At 41.2% G+C, this 21644-nt stretch overlaps 1 protein-coding gene across 2 annotated transcripts in view; it reads right to left on the bottom strand.

Moving 5' to 3' along the window:
- Positions 1-6451: 6451 nt before the first annotated feature.
- Nhlrc2 (NHL repeat containing 2) overlaps positions 6452-21644 on the bottom strand; it is a 66000-nt gene continuing 50807 nt past the window's right edge. For both annotated transcript variants that reach the window (XM_023715463.1, XM_004631545.2), the window contains 6 exons: positions 17404-17503; positions 14386-14617; positions 13702-13824; positions 12641-12850; positions 11423-11642; positions 6452-8351 (listed from right to left, as the gene is read on the bottom strand). In XM_023715463.1, the coding sequence (XP_023571231.1) occupies positions 8095-8351; positions 11423-11642; positions 12641-12850; positions 13702-13824; positions 14386-14617; positions 17404-17503 (1142 nt within the window). In that variant the 3' untranslated portion in view covers positions 6452-8094. The remainder of the gene's footprint in view (positions 8352-11422; positions 11643-12640; positions 12851-13701; positions 13825-14385; positions 14618-17403; positions 17504-21644) is intronic.

The raw sequence follows: 21644 nt of genomic DNA, 5'->3' as shown, positions 1-21644 counted from the left end.
TCATTGGTTTACAGCTCTTTATGTATTATGAGTATAGATACACATGAATTCTGTACCACAGAAAGCACACTTGTGCCGTCACATTTATGATACAATAATGTGCAATTATTCTGTATTTGCATCCTGCAAATACTCTGTCATTTGGCCTCACATTTTTGCTTTTATTCTGTTGTTACAGACCCTTGAGCGTTTTATGGGACATACGTGTCCATGTTTCTAATCACTGCTTCTGGGTTTTAGGTCATTCTCTGAAACACCTTCTTCACCCCCACACTGCTTCATCTTCTTCTGGCATTTTTGTAATACATGTAGAGTCATGAATTCCTTTCAAATTCTGTGCACACTTTGTGCAGATATCTAATTTTTGTTGTTCTCAAAGGTTCGCAATTCAACTTGAGATTACCACTTCCCAATATGTTCACCAGTTTAATGGTATCAGCACAGATTTGATTACTGAAGTATATGGCTACAGGTTTTAGGAAACAAGCTTGTTTTCCAAAAAAATTGGAATAAATCATGGTTTACAGGTTTCTAAGCAGTAAAATCTTACAATATATTTGGAATAGAAAACATACTGAAACAGAAACATGGCTTTAGAGAGAAAATATTTAATCTATTTCGTGAAAAAAAGTACAAAGCTTTAGAAAAGAGGCATCAGGTTTCCACGTACAATATAAACACACGTGTGCTTTCCATGCTACCATGTGTACATTTCTGAGCTGGTGAAGGCACTGCACTCAGTCCACACAGTTAACACGTGCGCCTGAAAAAATATCACTGAACACAGAACGGAAATAGGTGTAGAAAAAGTGTTATATAAAAATATATTAATTTGTCTACATTAACACTTACAAATGCACAAGTGAATTCTTTTAGAACTAGACCATGTCTAGAAATCTCAGTATCTGACTTTCAAATTAGATTTTCATTGCTTTTCTAATCACTGAAGAAAATAAGTAAAATCAAATCTTTGTAGCGACAGCTATGAAGTCAGCACAGACCAACTCTAGTTGCAGACGTCACCAATTAGTCACCCAGAGGATCAGGAATAGTCTGCGTATTTCCACGTATGAAATGTGATTTGAGGCAGTGATAAGTGTAAATCTCAACTCCACAGCTAAGTCTGATTCTGCCTATAACTCATGTATAAAGTTGGGACAATATTCATAAACTGGCTCTCAATATACCTTAGCAAGAGGGTTTTAAGTTTTTAAAGAATATCAGCCTTCGTAAAATGTAATTAGGAAGTTGTATCTCAAAGTACAGAAAAATTAATTTGAATTCACGCAGGGCATCGTTCTCTTCATTTGAAAACTGATACATTAGGAATTCTAGGAAAAAAAATCCATCACTACAAAATCATTTCTCCATTATCTATGGCTACTTATGTAACTCATTAAAACTTTCAGAGAAACCACAGCTATTTTTAAAGACAGGGAAGCCTGAGATGTGGCATGGAAGTGATGGCTTATTCTCTACAGGTAAGCCGCGATGACAAATATCAGGCATTCATAACCGTATCTTTCAACTCAATATAAACAAAAACTGGCTCATGCTTCTGAATCAAGGATAATGACCGCAAATTTTACAAATAGAAGTTACACGCCAGTGAGGAACTTGTCTATTTTTTTTACTACTCATTACAATTTTTTGTCTAGTTTACCCCAATTTATTTCTCATAAGCCCAGCACAGATTTGGTAGAGAAACAAAAGTTCTGTTTAAATCAGCCACATTTAGATTAGAGGGCTGATTTTCTTCTCTACTTCCCAGCATAGTTCTTTTCACTTTATTTCATGAAAATATGTAACCAAGAACCTGAGAACTAAAAGGGAATAAATTATGTTTGGTTTACTCTATTCATGTTTTAAAAAAACAAAACAACAACAACAACAAATCTCACCATCTTAACTCCCTACTTCCTGCCAGGCCTTTAACTTGCTGAAGAAACCTGTAGGGCTGTGTGGTGCTCCTTGTGCTTGCTTAGTGCTTCTGAATAGAAGACTGAGGTGAGTGATGGTGGTCCTTTCAGAGCTTTCAAGGACAGTCAGCTGCCCGCGTGCATGACTCAGCTCCCCCAACAGGGGATGGCTGGAAGGATGTTTGGAAAGGCTTGTGACACTTTCCTTTTACCCCTGAGGCTTTCAACAGAGAAAAAAGAAATCCTTTGGTGCACTTAAGTGACTCGCCAAGGAAGGACACACCAAACAATGAATAACTACACCTTAGCAAGCAATTCCACAACTGGGGCTGGGAGATAGGTCAGTACAATAAGCGGTTGCCTAGCAAGCACAAGGACCTGAGTTCAACCCCCAAATTCTACAAGTGCCTGGGGCTTTAATTCTTCAACGCTAACCTTTGCAAGGGATTGAACAAAACCCACAGCACACTCAAAGCAGAAGGGGCGTTCCTGGAAAGCAGAGAGCCCTTCTTCAGCCAGGCTCTCTGGGGTCAGGCTGGCCACAGGAAAGCCACGCAGCCAGCCCAGCGGTAGGTCCACCACAGGCAAGGCCAAGCTCGCTAGCCATGGACTGCACAACAGTTAGATTATTCAAGTCTCTAACTTAGACTCTTATTCTTTGTTGCCTCATTATAAAGAAATGGAAGAAAAGCAAACTCTGAACTATGCAGGACGGAACAGTGACTAAACGCTGGTGCTAGTTCATTTAAACTGTGTGCCACGTGTGGAAGAAACAACTGTGGTACTACTTTTGGGATGTGACACAGTTTTCAAAATGGGATTTTATGACAAAAGTGACAAATTCCTCACTGCGCCATCCCACTACCTACCTAGCAAACTGTTTAACAATGAAGAGGCTCACATTCTGTACATGTGAGCAAGAATGACCATGAATGACAAGAATGACCAAGAATGACAAGAATGACCATGAATCCTCGCCGCTGGGATGTAGCATTTTGCTTCATTCCTTTGAATAGTATCTAATGCTGGAATAATAGGTTGACACTGGCGAAAACTGTACCGTTGGGTGGTCTACATACCAGCATTATTTATGCTGGAAGGAATCAGAAGACTTTGGATTTCTAGAGCTGGCTTTAGCTAATGAAACAAGATTTTTCTGAAGTAGCAATAAACTTAGGATTTGAGACAGTCTTGTGCTTGGAGTCCAGTTATTCCTTATGGCAAAGTCCCAACTGCCATCTGAAGGCCCACTGAAACAGCACCACTGGAGCCAACCGATAATCCCTTATTATATCCACCTGCTAAGAAAAACTGGGTATGTCTCAAGTTAAGAGTGGTGCAAAAACTCTTCTGGGAAACAGCTACATGACAATTTCTAGGCTTCAATAGGAATATACAATGAAAAGTTACATATTAAGTGGATTTAAATTTAAAAAATGGCGATTACTAGAATTTTGGGGGTTTTGAGGAGTTACTACATAAAACTATGAAAAGGTTTTTTAAAAAGGCCCGAGAGGCAACACGGCAGGTGGGTGAGCAGACTCACGCAACAGGCTCTGCCACTAACCACGACCTCGACTATGCTTCCTGCTCTGTTCTAGCTCCAGCCAACTAAGGAAGCATGGGCCCTGCCCCGTAAGGCTGTGCCAAAGCTGAAAGGGGTTCATACGCACAGCGCTCAGAGAGGCCAACAGGAAGAACTCAGCGAGCGCAGCTAGCACTTACTCCTTCACCTGAAGGCTAACACGTGCACAGCAGCGCTCGTCATTCAACAGTCTGTCTCCACTCTGTACTTCACAGGAGAACCAGGATGGAGAAACTGCCTCTATGAAGGAGCTGACATTCACTGCCCGCCCTGAGCCACCTGTCGGCACCAGGTATCTGCCGGCCCCAGAGCCGCTCTGGGCACCGGCATCGTCCCCTCTGATATGCAGATTTGCCACCCACAGTAAGCCTGTCCTCACTCCCAGGGGACACAGTGCTGCCTGTCTGCATCAAAGCTCAACTGAGGCAGGAATGTGAAAGTGCTCTGGGGGCCTGCACCACTCCACCACCGGGAGACTTCAGGACACTACATGGGCGCAATGCGTAGGGCACACGTGGCAGGTGTGCGGTGAGGGTGCACACAACACAGGTGTGGCAGGACGCCCCTCAACGCAAGTCTGTTACTCAGAGCTGCAGAAGAGCTTTCTGAAAATTTTATACAGCTGTAGGTACACTCCTTTATGGTATTATTTAAAAAACGTTTTATTACGAAAGTATCCTCTTCTTAAACCCCAACTACAGAAAACAGTAACATATCAAATATTTGGTAGAGAAATGTTTTCTTTTAAAATTGCAGTTCCAAGGAAAACTTCAAACCATGTGTCTGTGGTCACAAATTACCATTATTAAGCTGTTAAGTAGCTGTTTCGTTCATTACTAAATGCTACATAAATATTTCATTAAACACTTAATAGCAACTCTCTGAGGCAATGTACCAGCCCCACTTTATAGGATTAGAACCTAAGTGAGCACCGATCACACGCTCGTGCTACACCACAAAAACACAGGAAGAAAAAAAAGGTCTAATTTCTAGCTTTATGAAATCTCATCATTGAAAACAAAATACAAAAAAGAATTAAGGGCCGACCAGACAGCTCAGTGAACTAAAGTGCCTACTTAGGCAGAGCACAGGGGCCAGTGTTCGATCCCTGGAGTGCTGTGCTGGCCCGGCCTCCAGGGCGCACTGACACTGCCATTGAGACTGGGCGTGCTAGTGCACACCTGTAATCGCAGTACTTGGGAGGCTGAAAACAGGAGGATCACTACGAGTCTGATCTGTGTAGTGAGACCTTACACATCCTGTAGGGCTTGCCCTAAACTCATAAAAAAAAAATTTTAAACCAGCCAAAATCTCAGCATCCAGAGCCAGTATTAATATAACCCTGTGCAAATAACTTCATGTAATTATGAAATTTAGTTTTTGATGATTTGGAAGAGTGCTGGGGACTGAATCCAGGGCCTTGTACATGGCTTAGGACTCAGTGCACCACTGTCCGAAAGGCCCAAGGCCTAATGACTAGTGCTAAATACCATGAAGGCTTTACAGTGGCATGTATAACTGATAAATTTGCATAGGCACAAAATTAATATAAGTGTTATTATCTCCCCAAATTTTCTAATTTTTGGAACATAAGCAAAAGAAAACACTGACTTCTCTCAGTAGCATTAGCTCAAAAGTAGGCTGGCCAAAAAACGTATTTCTTGACCTTTTGATCTGTGTACACACACATATGCTCATAAGCATACATAAACACACACAAACTCATTTACATGTTAATCTCTACCTCGTTTTGTTAAAATTTATAGCCTTTTGAAGGCCTAGTAATAAGATAAGTAAATACATTATTAGAACAGTTAAGGAGAAACTTGTTTATCATAGTCATTGTGTTTTACCAAAGTTACAGTTATGGGTGCTTAAAGTGCAAGATTTTCTCTTGTGAACAGGTTAAGTATAAATATTTGCTTGAGACAGGGATAAACAAAATTCTTCACAGAGATCATAGCAGTCCTGAGTATAAATTTTAACTGAGTTGGTATCATGGAGGGGAATAAAGAGGGACAACGTAGAAGGATTTAGAGCAAAGATTCCGGGTGCTAAAATCTATGTAATGGACCCTGCTGGTATTTGAATCTTATTCTTTAAACTATCACTGGACAAAATTTATGCAGAAAGAAAAGCAAAAGTAAAAAACATTAAGGAGCTCCTACAGAAAACTGAAGGCAGACGCGGATCAAGAAGTTTTTAAAATAAACTTTCTAGTGCTTCCTCTTATGTAAAAGGTTTATATTAGTCATAAATTCAAAGAACTTACTCATAGTGCTTTACTGTGGTTTATTCAAAATCATATTCATTATAAATAATATTTTAATGTAAAAGAATGCAAACTGGCAGTGTGTAAGAATGTGAAAAATCAAAAAAAGTATTAGCTTAAGACTAACCTAACACAACCTAGACAAAGGGAAAATGAACACTAAAAGCTAGTGTTGGATTTTAATGTGTATGAAAATATACAGCACATAATTCATGTGTGTCTGTACACTGAAAGATACACTGTTATTTCTGCATCCTCAAGTTAAAACTGTATCCTCTTCATTTATGACCTCAAATAGGAAATGACCGGGCCAAAAGATTCTGATTCTGTCCAGCCGGAAATGAGAAATGCAACGTCGGCTGAGATGGGAAGGCAACCAAGGAAGGCCTCTTCTTCATGAAAGAGAACGTCACTGTCACACACCATGTGTGTGACATGCTCTTTTCAGCATTCACTGCAGATTCTGCTATGGTAGCACTTTCTACTACAGTGTGCACTAAGGTCTTGTACCAAACAGCAGTGACAGCCCTTGTTTTGGTTGGCTGTGGAACCGGCAGGCTCCTGAGGTAACTATGTAGGATTTTAAATAGGATCCCTTTCCCTTTTACATTTATACTTCTCTTTAAAAATAGCTGTAGCAGGCTGCTAATTAAGTCATAGTCATGATCTACACTCTTCAGAGATTTTGCTAACTTTATAAATAAGATAAGCAAATAATGTTTCACAACTGTTATTTCAAAAGAATAAAAAGAAATGGACAAAGGTGTCTAAGATCACACTTTAAATTTACCACTTTCAGAAGAAGGGAGTATATTATGCCATACTGTCTATAAACATTTAATAAATAAATAAACATGGTTTACCTGAGGTTTAAAAAACCTTATAAGCTAATTAAATTACAAGCATGTTGTATCAGTTTTAGGAAGAACAGAATAGGCTTTTGAATAGCTATGATATGAACGGGCGCATGCACGTAACCCCAGCCCTGGGGAGGCTAGGCCACGAGGAGCCCCAGCTCCAAGCCAGCTGGGGGAACTTAATGGACAAAATAGAGCGATTTTCACTATCTCAAAAACGAAAAAAAGGGTAAGTCATGATAATACGTTTTACCAACCTGCTAATTTCAGTGACTATTTTCTTTAAATCAGAAAAACAAAAACTAAAAAACAATGCAAATGAGTCATTGTTTTAGTCCTAACAGAGTTATGTATTAGAATATACTATATCTGTTAACTATGTGGAATATTTTACACTGCAAATTTCAATCAGAAGGCTTAAATCTGATTTTTAAAAACATCACAATGAATCATAATTTAAATTCTGAATATGGGTAGCTCCCCGAAAAAACCCAAACCCAACAAACTGACATTTAATGCATATAAGTAAGTGTAAATTTCCAAAACGACACACATATCTATTTATATCAGATCCAGCTGCCACAACAATTTCTTTATCACAGACAGTAATATGTCCTATGTCTTTTCTCTTTGAAAACCATATTATTTCTGGGGACCCCATCACGATCTGGTAAGCATGTGTTCATTCAAAACAATGAGACACCAACACGGCCACCACGACACATCACCATCCACACAGGCCAGGGAAGGCGTGCATCTGCATCCCCTAGCTATTCCACACTCATCTTTCCTATACAGAGTTATAAAGCATAGTAGAGGTATGGTAAGACAGCAAATAATTTATAATACAATAGACTGAAACTCTTTTTAAAAATATCTAAATGACAATACCACAGAAGAAAATAAAAATTAGGTGGAGTCACTCACATACTCTTCAAATTTCTACTATAATGAAAATACTTCGTTTAGTTTGTTTGTTTTTTGGCTTAGAACAGACCTTATGCCTTGAATTGCAGATATCCTTATACAAACATGAACTGGAGCTTAGGTTTATGTAAAGTTACTATGAAATCTATTCAAATATGCTGAATGCTATTTTAAAAGGTTTTAAAAAGTCAGTTAAAACGCCTCATACTCTTTTCAGTATTCACTGCAAATTCTGCTATGGTAGCACTTTCTACGACAGTGTAGACTAAGGCCTTGCACCAAACAGCAGCACAGTGTGCTGTCATGGTTTAAATGACGGCAAGTGACTCAGCTAGCACAGCCAGAATGAAGGAATTTCTTTATAATAAAAAGTAGACAAGGAACATAGCTTTATTTTAAGTCAAGTTGCTAGAACTTAACTGAGCAACATCCATCTGTGGATCCAGAGGCAGAAATAAACTTTTCTTTCCATAAATCACAGCAAAGGTAGCTGATGAAGGACGGGGAGACGGCAAGCGGCTGCTGGCTGCCTTGCTAGAACACGTGCCTGAGCTCTACTGGAGCTCTGTGGCCTGCCTGCGTGTCGGCTACCTGCAGAGGCTGCCTGAACAGAACGCCCTTCATCATGCAAGCGCTGCTGTCCGCGCTGCAGTAATACAGAAACACGCTGACAGACAGAACTACGTCAGGCGACCCGCAGCGGTCGGGGATGCGAAGTGAAATCGTTGGCTGGTCGGAAATGCTCTCTATGTCTCCAGATGGTGCCTGGCCTTGAAGAAGCCATTCGTTGCCTAGAAGATAAAAAAGGCAAATGATTAAGAGTATACAAGATGACAAACAGGAAATGGGAAGAAGCAGAAGAAGAGAGTATTTTGCTTGGGGAGTTCTTTTCTTTAAAATAAAAAAAATAAAAATAAGAAAGCATCCATTCAGTCAACAAATATTTAGTAAGTCTGTAGGTGCCAGGCATTGTACCCTGTGGGAAGGACATAAATATGAATAAGATAGAACCACTTTTCTAATTATTACAATTATTCTTTTGAACACTATAAAATAAATCATGGACTGATTTTTATTGAAACAAAAAATATTGCAAATATGGCTCTAAATCTTTAATCCCCAAAGTTAAAAAATAAAATCTAATAGATATTATTATAAACATAGGATACGTGAGATAGATTATTTTTATCAAGTTGATAAAAACCTTTAGGGATAAAATATAAAAACTACAAGGGCTGGGGAGATGGCTCAGTGGAATAAGCGCTACCCTGGCAAACGCAAGGGCCTGAGTTCAATCCCTGGTTCTGGAAAAAAAAAAAAAAATCATAAAAACTACAAAATGAACTTTGTCTCATGGAATATAAATGGATGTACAACTCGGTGGACGTTCTAGTTAGGATGGTGGTGAATTCTGAAATACCCAAGAATAATAAAAGACGAGCCACTGCTTTAGAAAACTGTAACACTGCATATACCCTCGAGTTACAGCAGAAACTAAGAGATTTTGTCTACCCCAACTTAACACATGAAACTCTACCTAGACTTAAACATTGACTTAAATTTTATCTATCCAAAGTGTCCAATAAATCACAAATGATGGTTAAGCCTTCTACTGTTAAAAATGCTGGCTGTCTGCATTCACCCTGGGCCTTCTCCCTGAAGGAACATCTGCGCCCACCCAGAAGCACAGCGTTCTGTCCACAGGCACGGCCTGCAGACCTGGGCAGTGCCCGGATGCTCCCGTGCTCTCTGAAAGGGCACGCCGGGCCCACAGGACGACTTACCAACGACTCAGGGCCTCTGTATAAAAACTGGGCCACCACTGAGCAGGGCAGAGCGGCGTCTGCCACAGCGCCCTGGACTCTCTTCCCCCACGATGCATCAGCAGACTCAGACCCCCCCAGGCCCCTCCATATCGCTTTTATCATCCTGCTTCTAATATTCTAATGTTCTGTTGAAAAATCAAATTTGAGACAACTATGTTGAATCAGAGAAATAAGAAGGTGAAAGATAAATAATCAAGAGTTAAGTGCAGCGCTTTTATGTAGGAGGTTTTAAATAATTCAACAATTCTTTGGCTTTCTTTGCTTATTTTTGGACTGGGAAATATGTTTTACATAATTCTTTATTTCACTAGAGAGATAGAGAACTCAAATTTTAAATTAGGACAGGAAAATAATATATGGTGCTATTTTAATATTGAGATCTAAAAACACAACAAAATATTCTAGATATTTTTCATATATATTACATTTAGGATTTGTGAAGTTAGAGAAGGCCAGACAATTTTTACGCTCCTAGTTTTGGCTTAAAACTTTCACGTAGTCTAACCATCCTAAGAATATCTACCTCTAGGGCTACAGAGAAAGCTCAGTGGTCTAAGTGCCTGCATAGGCAAGCGTAAGGACCGAGGGTTTGATTCCCAGTACCCCATGTCATGCCAGTCACTGAAACCAGGTATAGTGGCACAGGCCTGTAATCCCAGTGCTGGGGAGGCTGAAACAGGAGGATCACTACGAGTCCTAGCTGTGTAGTGAGACCCTGTACCACATTCATTAAAAAAAAAAAAAAAAAAAAAAGAGTATCTGCTTCTAATTAACCAACCCAAAAGAGAAAATTTCCTTTAATGGTAAGTGTACAAATCTACGCTACAAAGTAATTTCAAAACCCTTAAAAAACTAAGAGTCTTGCCTGAAAAGCTTATTTGCTTCCACATCAACAACAACAATAAAAAGCCAGTACCTTGGGCCAGTAACAGCTCAGTGTTGCCTTCGCCTACTTCACTTTAGCACTGCCTGGTATTTTTTGTCTCAAAGCCTTCACAGGTCTAACAAAGCAGAACTTGACATGCTAATTTGTCCACAGTCTACTTCAAAAACCAATACGTTGCTCTTTCCACAAAGACAAACTGAATTAGTGATCTCTAACTGATGCACTCTTTTCAGACCTTGGACACAGACATCCACCCAGCAGTCTAGGACCGGCTCGGAGCCCCCCGGGGGCTAGGTGCTCAGGGACTCAGTACTCTGTCCACACAGCCAGCCCCGCTGGCTCAGTGCTGCCCGGCAGCTGTTGTCCTCCTGGAGTCAGAGGAGTGGATTCCCTACAGCTCGGCCAGTCCATCACTGAGCAGCGTCTCTCAAACTCATTCCAGAAGCCTGCCATCTGAAAGGGCACACTGGGCACACCTCTGTCTTTTTGGTCGGCGTGTCGCAGGCCAGTGGTCTCTGCCCCGAGAATAAGGGAAGGTAAATAGGCATGAAGCCAGGACTTGGGTAATACACACAAAAAGCGTGTGAGAGGCCATGAGAGAGCAGTGGAAGGGGGAATGGGAGACTGAAAGGGCGTGGGGAGCAGAGGTCCTGAGAGAGAAAGCTGCGCTAGGAGTCCCGGCCGTCACTACTTCACTTCGCATCACTGTGCGCAGTGTTACGCGTGTGGGAAAAGCTAAGTTCGGCGGCTCCACTTCAGTGTTTTTAAACTAGGAGGTTCTTCTTGGGAACAAAAATTAAGAACAGAGCTTGGGGGCGGGGAACTCCATATGAAGAGAAACTGTGCTAACAACTGCTGTGTATCTTTCAGTGAGCTCTCTAATAAAGGGAGCAAGAATCCTGAAGACTATGGAAAACTGCCAGTCAGACCTGGGGTAACGTTTTTCTTACAATCTACCTTAAATCTTGCCTAAATATCACAAGTGAGAAAAATTATTATTATTATTATTATTATTATTATTATTGTTATTATTTGGTAGTGGGGATGGACCTCGGGACCTTGTGTTTATGCCACTGAACTATTCCCCTCCCCATTATATTAAACATCAAGAATTTATTAAACATTTCCGTTTATCAGATCATACGCATACCATCAGCAGACAGAAACCAGCAACTGGGCGCGCCTTCAGTCAGCTTCGCTCCTGATGGGAACTCTAGCCGAAGTCTGAACTGAAGAGTCTGACCAGGACAGACGGACACCGGGGGGAGCTTGACGGCGGGGGCGGACTTGGGCAGTCTGGGCGCTGTCTTCGGTTTTTCTAGGAGCAGCGGACCGTCTACCACAGCATTTTCAGACTTGAAGACGGGCAGCTAGGAAATCAGAAAATCCACTGTGACAGCACAATCACTTTGACTACGAGAACTTATTTTCAGACTTTAAGAGAAAAAAAAAGTTCTGTGTCACTGAGACTAACTACCGTTCTAGTCTGATTAATGAGCACAGAAAAATAGCTCATCTTGGCAAGAAGATTACCAACACTTACAAATATAACATTAAACTTTCTAGTATTTTTATAGATGGCTGGAAATTAAATAAAAAATGGTATGAATTTGAAAGTAGGGGATATAATAAACATTCTCTTACAATTTTCACTGCCAAGTAAGTACACATCAGAGATCTAGCAAAGAGAGACCCTTGTGATGGTAATCCTTTTTTTTTTTAATTTTAAATCATGTCTTGAAAATTATCACAATTTTAGAAAAACCTTGTATTTTTTTCAGGTCAATGTGATACAACAAGGAGTAATTCATATCAACATTTCTCACTGAAAATTCTAGAGACCCTGTCCATATTATTAAATGTTGACTATAATTTGATTTTTTTTCCAATCTTCAATGGCTTGAGAAACACAGATGCTAACTATTCCTTGGGGGATTACTTGGTAATAGATTCACTGTTCAAAACTAAGATTTTACAATATTTCCAGGATCAATGAATAAAACAAACACAACCCACGTGGTACATGTATAAAATTATGTGTTAGTGTATTTATGCTTTTAGAAACAGATCTAAGTCCCCCTCCTTTCAATCTTGAAAGTTCATTAAATTCTCTTCACCTTCTATTGTCTTTTTCTCAAAATTGCAGCACAGACAGAACTTCTATTTCAAGAATATAGCCTCAAAACAGGCCTGTTGGTCTAGTTATCAAACACAGAACAAAACAATCAACGGAGGCATTCACTTACTACGCTCTCTCAATGTGTCCATCTTACCACCAGAGAGGGTCTAACCAAACGTCTCCATCAGTGTTTTAGCCTTAGCACCATCATCAAAACCACACCTTTAATACAGCTTTGAAATTACTTACCACAGAAACTGTTTTTGTTTCCAAATCCATCACTTTAATCTGATGATTGTTGGTATCTGCTACATATAATAGCTGGCCATTTTCTCCAACACATAAGCCTCCTGGTTCATTAAAAGTCGACTCAGTAAAACTGGAACTAGCAACATTATTTGTGTTTCCAGTCCCTGCTAACGTTGTACAGCTTTTTGTTTTTGGATCCACAACTTTAATCTGAAGAAGGAACAAAACATTCACGTATCTGAAGACCGAGCTCATGTCTGCAGCATGGAAGAGTATAGCATCAAAAAACTAGAGAGGGGAATTCTGACTGCCATTAGCATTCTCAACAGATCTCAGAAAAAAAGTAGAAATTTATTTTCTTGAAAAGCTAAACATTCAAATCACACAGTTTAAGGGGAGACACTCTTATTCTAAAACTGCAAAGTCCCTGTTTTCCACAAGTGATCTTGGATGAATTTATATTTCAAATTAAAATGAATTGATTTTTTTCTTCACAATGGAATATAACTGCACAACTGAGCCTTTTCCTCATGAGCATTGCCTGACACGTACACCTTTATTAAGTTTAACGACCACCAGTTATATCTCATTGACTTACATATAGGGCCTCTTATCATAAGGTATTAACTTCAATATCATTGATCCTTATAAAAAGAAAATAAAAACCAAAACAACTGAACAGACAAAAAGAGAAATGCTGCTGACAGTGGAATTACCTGCTGCCAGGCACACTACTACGCAACAGCTGAAGAACGTTCATCTTTTAGTAGAGGTCATTTTCCCCACTTGCCCTCTCCCTACTTCCTGACTGTGTTACTACGCAGTTCACAACTCAGGCTCACAGGCACTGGAGTGGGCTCAGTGCTTTCCCTAGTACAGATACATCATCACCTTCTCACAAAGCAAGGACTAAGAGGAGCAGAGAACACAAGGCACACAGCTGCCAGGGGCCGCTGTTCTCTGTATTTTAGAGCAGAATCAGCAAGCGGCACACAGATAGTTCAGCATTCTGAACACCAGGGATGAACAGCAAGGCGCTACCTAATTCCATGAAGACTCACCTTGTGGTTATAGGAGTCTGCCACATAAAGCAAATTCCTCTTCTTGTCCCAGGCTACTCCCAGTGGGTGCTGAAGTTTTACATCAATGCCTGCTCCATCAACATCACCAAAAGCAAATAAATTCTTTTTATTTTTTTAAGGAGAAAGAAACAGCAGTTATTAAAATTTTCACAGTGCTTTGTTAAACTATCAAGTCACAATTAAGATAGCCGAATGTGCTATTCAAGTTCAAGGGGAAAGGTCTGCTTTTTTATATAAATGGGTGGGTATGGATGCAGACTAGTAAGAAATTACAGAATTTTGAGTGTGCTCATTTTTGGCGTCATCACTCAACCGTTCTGACAGGTGGTCAGGAAGAGGTCGAATCTACTAGTCTGGTGCTCTTTGCAATCCACTGCTGAACACACATGTGGGCATCTCTCCTCTCTCTAGCGATCACTATTTTATTCTTTGTTTTTCCCTGAGGACTCAACATTTGTACATGAACAACTAGAGTGACATTAGATGGTTTTTTAGACGGTTTTACTGGTGTTTCCTTATAGCACATTTCCTTTGACGTGGCTTCCATTTCAATGTGTGACCCGGCTGAGGACATCCCTCCTAGCCCCTACCACTGCAGCTCACAGTTCGTGAAACTGCTAGACGGCCAGTATCTGGGCTCGTTGTAAAAGCAACTTTCTTTACCATGGGGTCTCGTTCTCCTCCAATGAGGGGCTTCACTGCTCCATCTTTGAGGGAGACGGTTCTCACAGTGCTGCTCTCACTATCGGCTACAAAGAGGCAGTTCCAGGGATCTTCTGAGGCCAGAGAGAGGCCTGAGGGCTGGGCGAAGCCTGCCTTGTGAGGATACGCATTGTTCCGATTCTCTTCATTCCCACTGCCAGCAAATGGAAGACAAGTCCCTTTCTTTAGCTCACTGAAAGACAAGTCCATAGGTGGAGTCAACAAGTGGGAAATGTGTCAATTTAGTTTTTAAATGTATGTGAAGGCAAGAATCAATGATGACAGCACAGTTTAAAAAAAGGGCCGGGGAGGGGAGAAGGAGAAGGGCAATCTTAGCTTATGACTGGTATGCAGAGACCTTCCTGTTTTCTTCAAAATAAATGTAACTGAAACATACCCTGAAAGGACCAGAATTATAAGAAGAATAATTAGATGTTAATAAGTCCTACTCTCATTTCTTGATTTCTTCTTAGCTGCATGAAATGGCAGACTCTGAAAGGAAACTAGAGAGGATCTAGCTCCTGAAGACAATATAGGATGAGCGGGCGGCACAACTGATCGCGGCACCGAAGCAATTTCTTGGTACCCCTGGGAAATGTCTACTTCAAGGAGCATTCCGAGGGTGCCCCTGGATGCAGCGGTTTTGACTTCTAAACGTATGCCAGAGAAGTTGCAAAGAAGACACAGTGGAGTGCTGTGTGAGGGAAGGAGAGAAGCAGGCCTGGAGCGCAGAGTGAGGGACCGCATGTGCACATTCCTAAGTGCAGTACACGTGGGGAAGCTTAAGGTGACCTCACTCGCTGACTGATACATTCCCAATGATAAGGGAGGTGGAAGCAGAGGGATAAGGAATGTATCCAAGATGGGATTTATTCAAGAACTTTTAATATGTAAAACAAATCAAAAAGTAGTTATGGTAAGGAATCCAAACACTTTATAAAGAAGCTCTGTTAATAAAAAAAAAAAAAAAAAAAAAAAGGTGGGGAAATTTTTAACTTAAGAGTTAGGAGGCGTGAGGATGTAACTCAGTGGTAGCATATGCATGTCCAAGCTTTGGGCTCAATCCCAGCACTGGTAGGCAAACATCAGGGACCATTACCCCCAGTGATCAGTCACGCAGAAAGATAAAACCTACCTACAATTAAGATGCTGTCAACGTGAGCCGAGTGACCATTTTCTTATTAAGGAGAACTGTTCTACTTAGGTGGAAATCCAGGGAGCCCTTGAGCATCTATGTCCAGCAGAGCTAGCGCCCAGAACAGCACATGCTGGCAAGCTGCTACTCCTCTTTACTGTTTATGATTATGTCTCATACACACCATGATTGGTAACCTCCGCTGCTCTCCTGCTTGGAAAACAGCAACAGCCTCCTTGGGGCGCTCTGTCTCCAGTCTTGCGTCACTCAGAATGTGTCCAGGGTTCTTTCAAAGACACATGCCCATTCATGCCATTTCTGAGCTTCAACTTGCGGTAAAGGCCTGCACAACGCCCAAATCTCTGCGAAGGACTCAAGGCACGGCACAGCACAGCTTCCGCTGACATCACTGTCGGCTCTAGCCGGGAAAACCTCCCTAACTCAGCCACCTGCAGGTGCTCTTCCTTGATACCTGAAATCTTATCCATGACTGTGTCTCTCTCATGAAGACAACTTCAATTTAAAGGACCACTTCACTGGTTCACTTCATGCACTGATTTCTGGTCTGCTCACTGGCCTGTTCTTCTGTAAGCTCACTGAAGACAGGCACCACATGCACCACTTTATCCTTCAATGAGCAGGTAAGTCATCCCTAGTGCCCGGCTGCATGCCTAGCACATAATATATTAACTAATATTTTAAATAATGATGAATTGCTGTAACACATGGTACAACTGTGTTCCTACACACATACATGCTACTAGTGTAGATGTTATTTTCTGCTGATAAGAGATGTGAGGCATGTACGTTCTGTGGAGATTCAGCACTTATGGTTGATGACTTTCACTTGTGCGTTTAATCTGTAAGCTTCTAAAAAGCTCCGGTTAGGTGCCAGCTACAGTACTAGGTATAGAGGATGCAAAAATGGACAAGACGGGGTTCCTTTCTTTAAACAAGAGTCTAATAGGGCTAGTTAAAAATAAGTGCAACCCAAAAGAATGAGGGAGTGAAGAGGTGAGGCTGGCTCACTTGTCCGGGCAGTGATGTGATGATATGCAGGTACCGTGGCCAGAGAAAAGTGTGGCAGGCTCTGTGGGGCTGAGGCGAGGGGCGCTGCAGGAGAACAGGAGGAGGTGTGCTGTCTTTCCAGTTTTACACACCAGAGATGGCAGCAAAGCTTCCTACACTTCCTGCATGTGCTAGACACTTTGTTCAACTCTTCCATTAGATGATCCTGCTCAAAGCAAGCCTATGGGGTGTCAAATCAGGAAACTGAGGCTCAGCGGGTCAAAGGGCCTCTCCTAGGCTCACAGAGATACTGAAGGGCAGAACCAGGACGCAACCTCAGGCCTGATGACAACACCCGGGCTCTGAATGCTGGCCATGTGGTGCTCATTTGGGACGATGGGATGACCACAGATGCCTGAACTGTGCTTAAATGATAAAGGGCCATCAGTTATTTCTGGTTCTCCGACAGTGTGCTCAGGGCTGTTCTTTCCAGGCTCGTAGAAATTAGGTGTGGCTGCAGGACCTGCCACCACCGAGGAAGCGGGAGTGGTGGAGCCGCGCCACGTGGAGCAGAGCGTCAGCGCCAGCGAGTCCCCACCCGGCCTCCCTGCTCTGCCAGCCCGAGGGTGACTGCTCCACCCCAGCCTGGGTGCTGAAGGACTGCTTCCCAGCGAACCTACACGAGTTAGAAAGAAAAGGTCTTGTTCTAAGCAGCTGCGAGTGCAGGTTGTGCGCCATGGTGGGGGAGTCTAGTACAGCACATCCTCACCAGAACAGAGAGATGGTCAGATGGTGACCAGCAAAGGGAGCACAGAAAGAGGGACACAGCCACTCACTTTTTCTTTGGCAGCTTGCCGGAATCCAGCAGCAGGGCCCATATCTGGTGAATTCCTGCCATGGCGATCCACAAGATGTTATTTCTCTGAACCTCTGAACCTTTATAAAAATAAATAGCAATTATTATATATCTATTTGGTTAATATGAACACTCCAATTGTTTCAGACATTTAAATTCAGAGAGAACAACAGTATATTCATAAATCATCTAATAGAAAAAACAATATATGCAATGCCTGACCTTGAAAGTTTTATCTTTTCTTTTAAAAGGTTTATTTCTTCAAGCTTGTAATTTTGCCTGTGAGAATTTTCAAAGTGTTCTTTTTTTTTAAATGGTGGCAGTGTGATAATTCAATATACCTACACAATGGATAATGGTCACCTCAGGGCTGTAATCAGCATCTCCACACCTGCAGCTCTCAGTACAATGGTTTTATAATCATTTGATTTCTGAGTCTGACGGAAGAAATGGGCTGACACCTACTCTCCAAGGAAGCTTTGCCGGCCAAACACCTGGAGCAGTCCCGCTAAGATGTACCCACCGGTATCAGATTCTCTACACAATTTCCATGAAAGAACTGAACCAAGAGTCTAAGAAATATGTATCCCATGACAGTATAAAATTTGGGACTCTCACATAAATTAGGATAGCTATTTAAAATCCACTGGCTAGTTGGTTATGAAACTAAATAAAAGAGGTAGTATATCATAGTACAGCTATTTACTAACAATAATAAATGTTCTATTCTTTTAGCTAATGATATTAACTTATAAGATGTGACAAAACTGTCTTTCTAAAATGAACTGTACTGTTAAATTACTTAACTATTTCAAGTAATCATTCTGAATTAAGATATTTTAACTAAAATAATTTAACAGGACACTCTCTTATACTAAAAGAAATATCTTAGTAAGGCTACTTTGGGAGCAGGGGAGAAGGCTCAGTGGAATAAGTGCTTCCCTGAGAAATGCAAGGGCCTGAGTTCAATCCCCGGTTCTGCCAAAAACACAAACAAAAAGTTAAGGTTACTTCATTTGTATTTTCTTTCCTCTCAAGTAGTCTATGTCCATAAGGAATTTTTCTTCTGCCTTTCAGTTTAACAAAAAAGACCCCGAGGACGCCATGACCTCAAGGAACCTCGGCTGTGGGGTCCAAGCACCCTGCAGGCTCCCCCCGAGGCGGCGCTGGAGGCAGGGCCAGGGAACAGCCCCCTAAGTAAGGTTGGGCTTATGATGCCTCTTTCTCTGCTCTTAACTGCTGCCCCTCAAAAGGCTAATGTAATTTATGTTACTTCAATTTTTGTACTCAACTATGTGCCTAAATGTAACTGTCACTGGTGTCCATATACTCCTGGGACTCAGTCTCTCTTTAATCACTTTAAAACCAGAGTGAAAGCTTTCCACAATTAATTTTTAACATACCACACTGGTCTGGCAATTACTCCATAGAGGAAACTATGGGATCACTAGAATGATCAGGACACCTAATAAAACATTCCCTTATTTTAGTACACTGACATTCAAATTAACGGTTCAAAGCGTGTGGCCACTGAGAACAATGCTCAGAGGCAGCAGCACTCAAATGTCAGCAGGATTATTATTTAATGTATCTGGATCTCAGCTGTACAGCACGCTGCGCAGGGCTGGAGAAATGCACGGACAACCCGGATGGCTCTTAGACGGCGGCCCTGAGGGTAAGAAGCACGACACAAGGTCTCTTGTTGAGCTTTCTCATTTTATAGGCAGCAGTAACAATGCACACAGTACCAACAGACGGCATCTCACAAAGCTCTCAGTTTGCAATTGATTATTTGTGTGAAATCTAAAATAAGTTCCACCACCACAACACACACACACACACACACACACACACACACAGAGTCAGGATAGATACACAGCTACTTTCTTTGTTCATTGAGGATAAAGGTGGTTTGTACTAATATTGTTTAGACAAAATATGTCTACATCTTGTCCTCTGAATAACTACTATGAAGACAACAGTGTGCAATGTATTAATTAGTGTAACTGTCCTACTAATCTGTTTTGAAGCTGTTTCTTTGCCATTTTCTTTTTTATTAAAATGAATAAAATAAAATAAAAAACCACCAAAAGGAAAAGACTAATAAGTTCCATAAATCCAAGATTATAAACTTATCAGTACTAACCAGTTAAAATAAGTTAATACTTCTGTTTAAACAATGGTATTAAGAAAACGGCCACATAAGATAAAAATGTTAGAAACAAAAAAGGCAAAGTCCAAAAATAAATAATTGTCATGGATTTTAACTTAATTTGAAATGCTTTCCAGTCATAAGATTCAAAAAGTTTTTATTCAGTAATATTTAGAACATTAAAGAATTACAAATATGGTATCAAGCTCACGATTCCACTGGGCATGGTGATTCACACCACAATCCTCGCACTCAGGAGGCTGAGAGAGAACAATTAATAAATCGGAGTCCAGCCTGGACTATACCGTGAGCTCAAGGCCAGCCTAGACTGTAGTAAGACACTGTCTCCGCCAAGCCCCCACCAAACAGCAAGAAAAATCAAGTCACTACAATGTCCACTATTTTCTCTGAATGGACTACACTGCTCTGATGGCCGTGTCAGAGCTCTGAAAGAAGAGAGTGTCTTCTTGTAGGAACTGGACACCCACTTGAGAACTGACGCAACGGTCTGCGGTCCGCATCCTCGCTGCCTCCTCTGTCAACGAGGACTTACTGCCAGCCTCATCTCATCACTGAAGAGGATGAACAAGGTGATGCAGAACAAGTGCCGACTGGCACACGTCGGGCAGTAAGCAGTATCTGCTGGCTTTCCACTCGTGAGCCAAGCAGTCCCCTCGCCCCGTCCCAGAATGCTCAACTGCTGGCTGCCGCATTCATTCAGGTCTCTGCTCAGGCTTCTTTCCGCTCTCCTCTCTTAATAGAATGCAACACAGCCTCAGGAGCTCTCCAGCCCCTTACCTGGCCTTCTCTCTAGCATTTATCATCTATCTATCTATCTATCTATCTATCTATCTATCTATCTATCTATCTATCTATCTTCCTGTTTACCACTCTTCTTCTATTGAGCACATCACCTAAGTAGGAGTGTTTCATTCAGTTTTATTATCAAGAACTAGAACAGTATGTGGCTCATAGTAGATGCTCGGAAAATACTTCTTGAATGGACTTTCTCCAGGGGTATCACAAGAAAACGTCTCCTCTTTGTCATCAAACTCACAAGCCCAACATGTACCCCAGCGATAGTGAGTGTTTCCTGGTAGCACTAGTGACTCATCTCCAATCCAAGAAGTCTGCTATTAATATAAGTCTGTACCACTGTCCTCTACAACACTGGCTCTAAATGGGAATGAAATGCCACTCCAAAATAGTTCGGATATTTGATGGGTAATCTGTATGGTCACACAATCGTGCCAGAGCATTTATATGATGAGCCATTATTTTCTTATGCATTACTCTTATTTTTATAGCTTAAAATTATGTAAGTGTAGGAGGATTGTATTAAATTTAAATGTTTCACATAATTTATTATGGGAACAGGGATTTAGGATTTAATAGGACTGAAAATTCTAAAATACACATAAAATAAAACTTTTCATCGACTAACATATTTCTAATCATGATAAAAACAGCACGCTGGGCTCAAAAGACAATTTAATGTGATAAAACTTTCAAAAGAATCTATGGCAAACATCATATTTAATAGTGAAATACTGCAACTATTAAGCCTGTGAGCAAAACTAAGATGAGTACACTTCCTGTCAACTCTTCAGTGTAGCAGCACATGGAGATTCTAGTTTATGCAACAAAAGAGTACAAAACCAAAAAGTGCAGACTAGAAATGTAACTAACCAGTCTCCGATGACATCACTACATGTGCACAGAACATGAACCGTTAGAATCCACAAGTGAACTTACTCACTGGAGCTAAGGTCAATGAATACGAGTACGTTCTATTTCCATTCCAGTAAATAAACAGAAACACATTGAACATCAGGAGGGTTTTTTTGTTGCTGTTAAATCTAATTTTACAAATATATATGCCCTCATGCCCGAGGCTCACAATCCTACTGTGACAAAGTAGCAGACAGACCACTCCTCTGTCCTTCCAGCTCTTGGGTCACACACCCCGGGAAGCCATGGTGCTCCTCTCTCAGGTCACACACCCTGGCGCTCCTCTCTCTCTCTCTCAGGTCACACACCCTGGCGCTCCTCTCTCTCAGGTCACACAC

This window comes from Octodon degus, unplaced genomic scaffold, assembly GCF_000260255.1.
Source record: "Octodon degus isolate 3935 unplaced genomic scaffold, OctDeg1.0 scaffold00042, whole genome shotgun sequence".
NCBI classification, from domain to species: Eukaryota; Metazoa; Chordata; class Mammalia; order Rodentia; family Octodontidae; genus Octodon; species Octodon degus.
The sequence above is the reverse complement of the archived record's forward strand: the minus strand, read 5'-3'. Positions and strand labels throughout refer to the sequence as shown.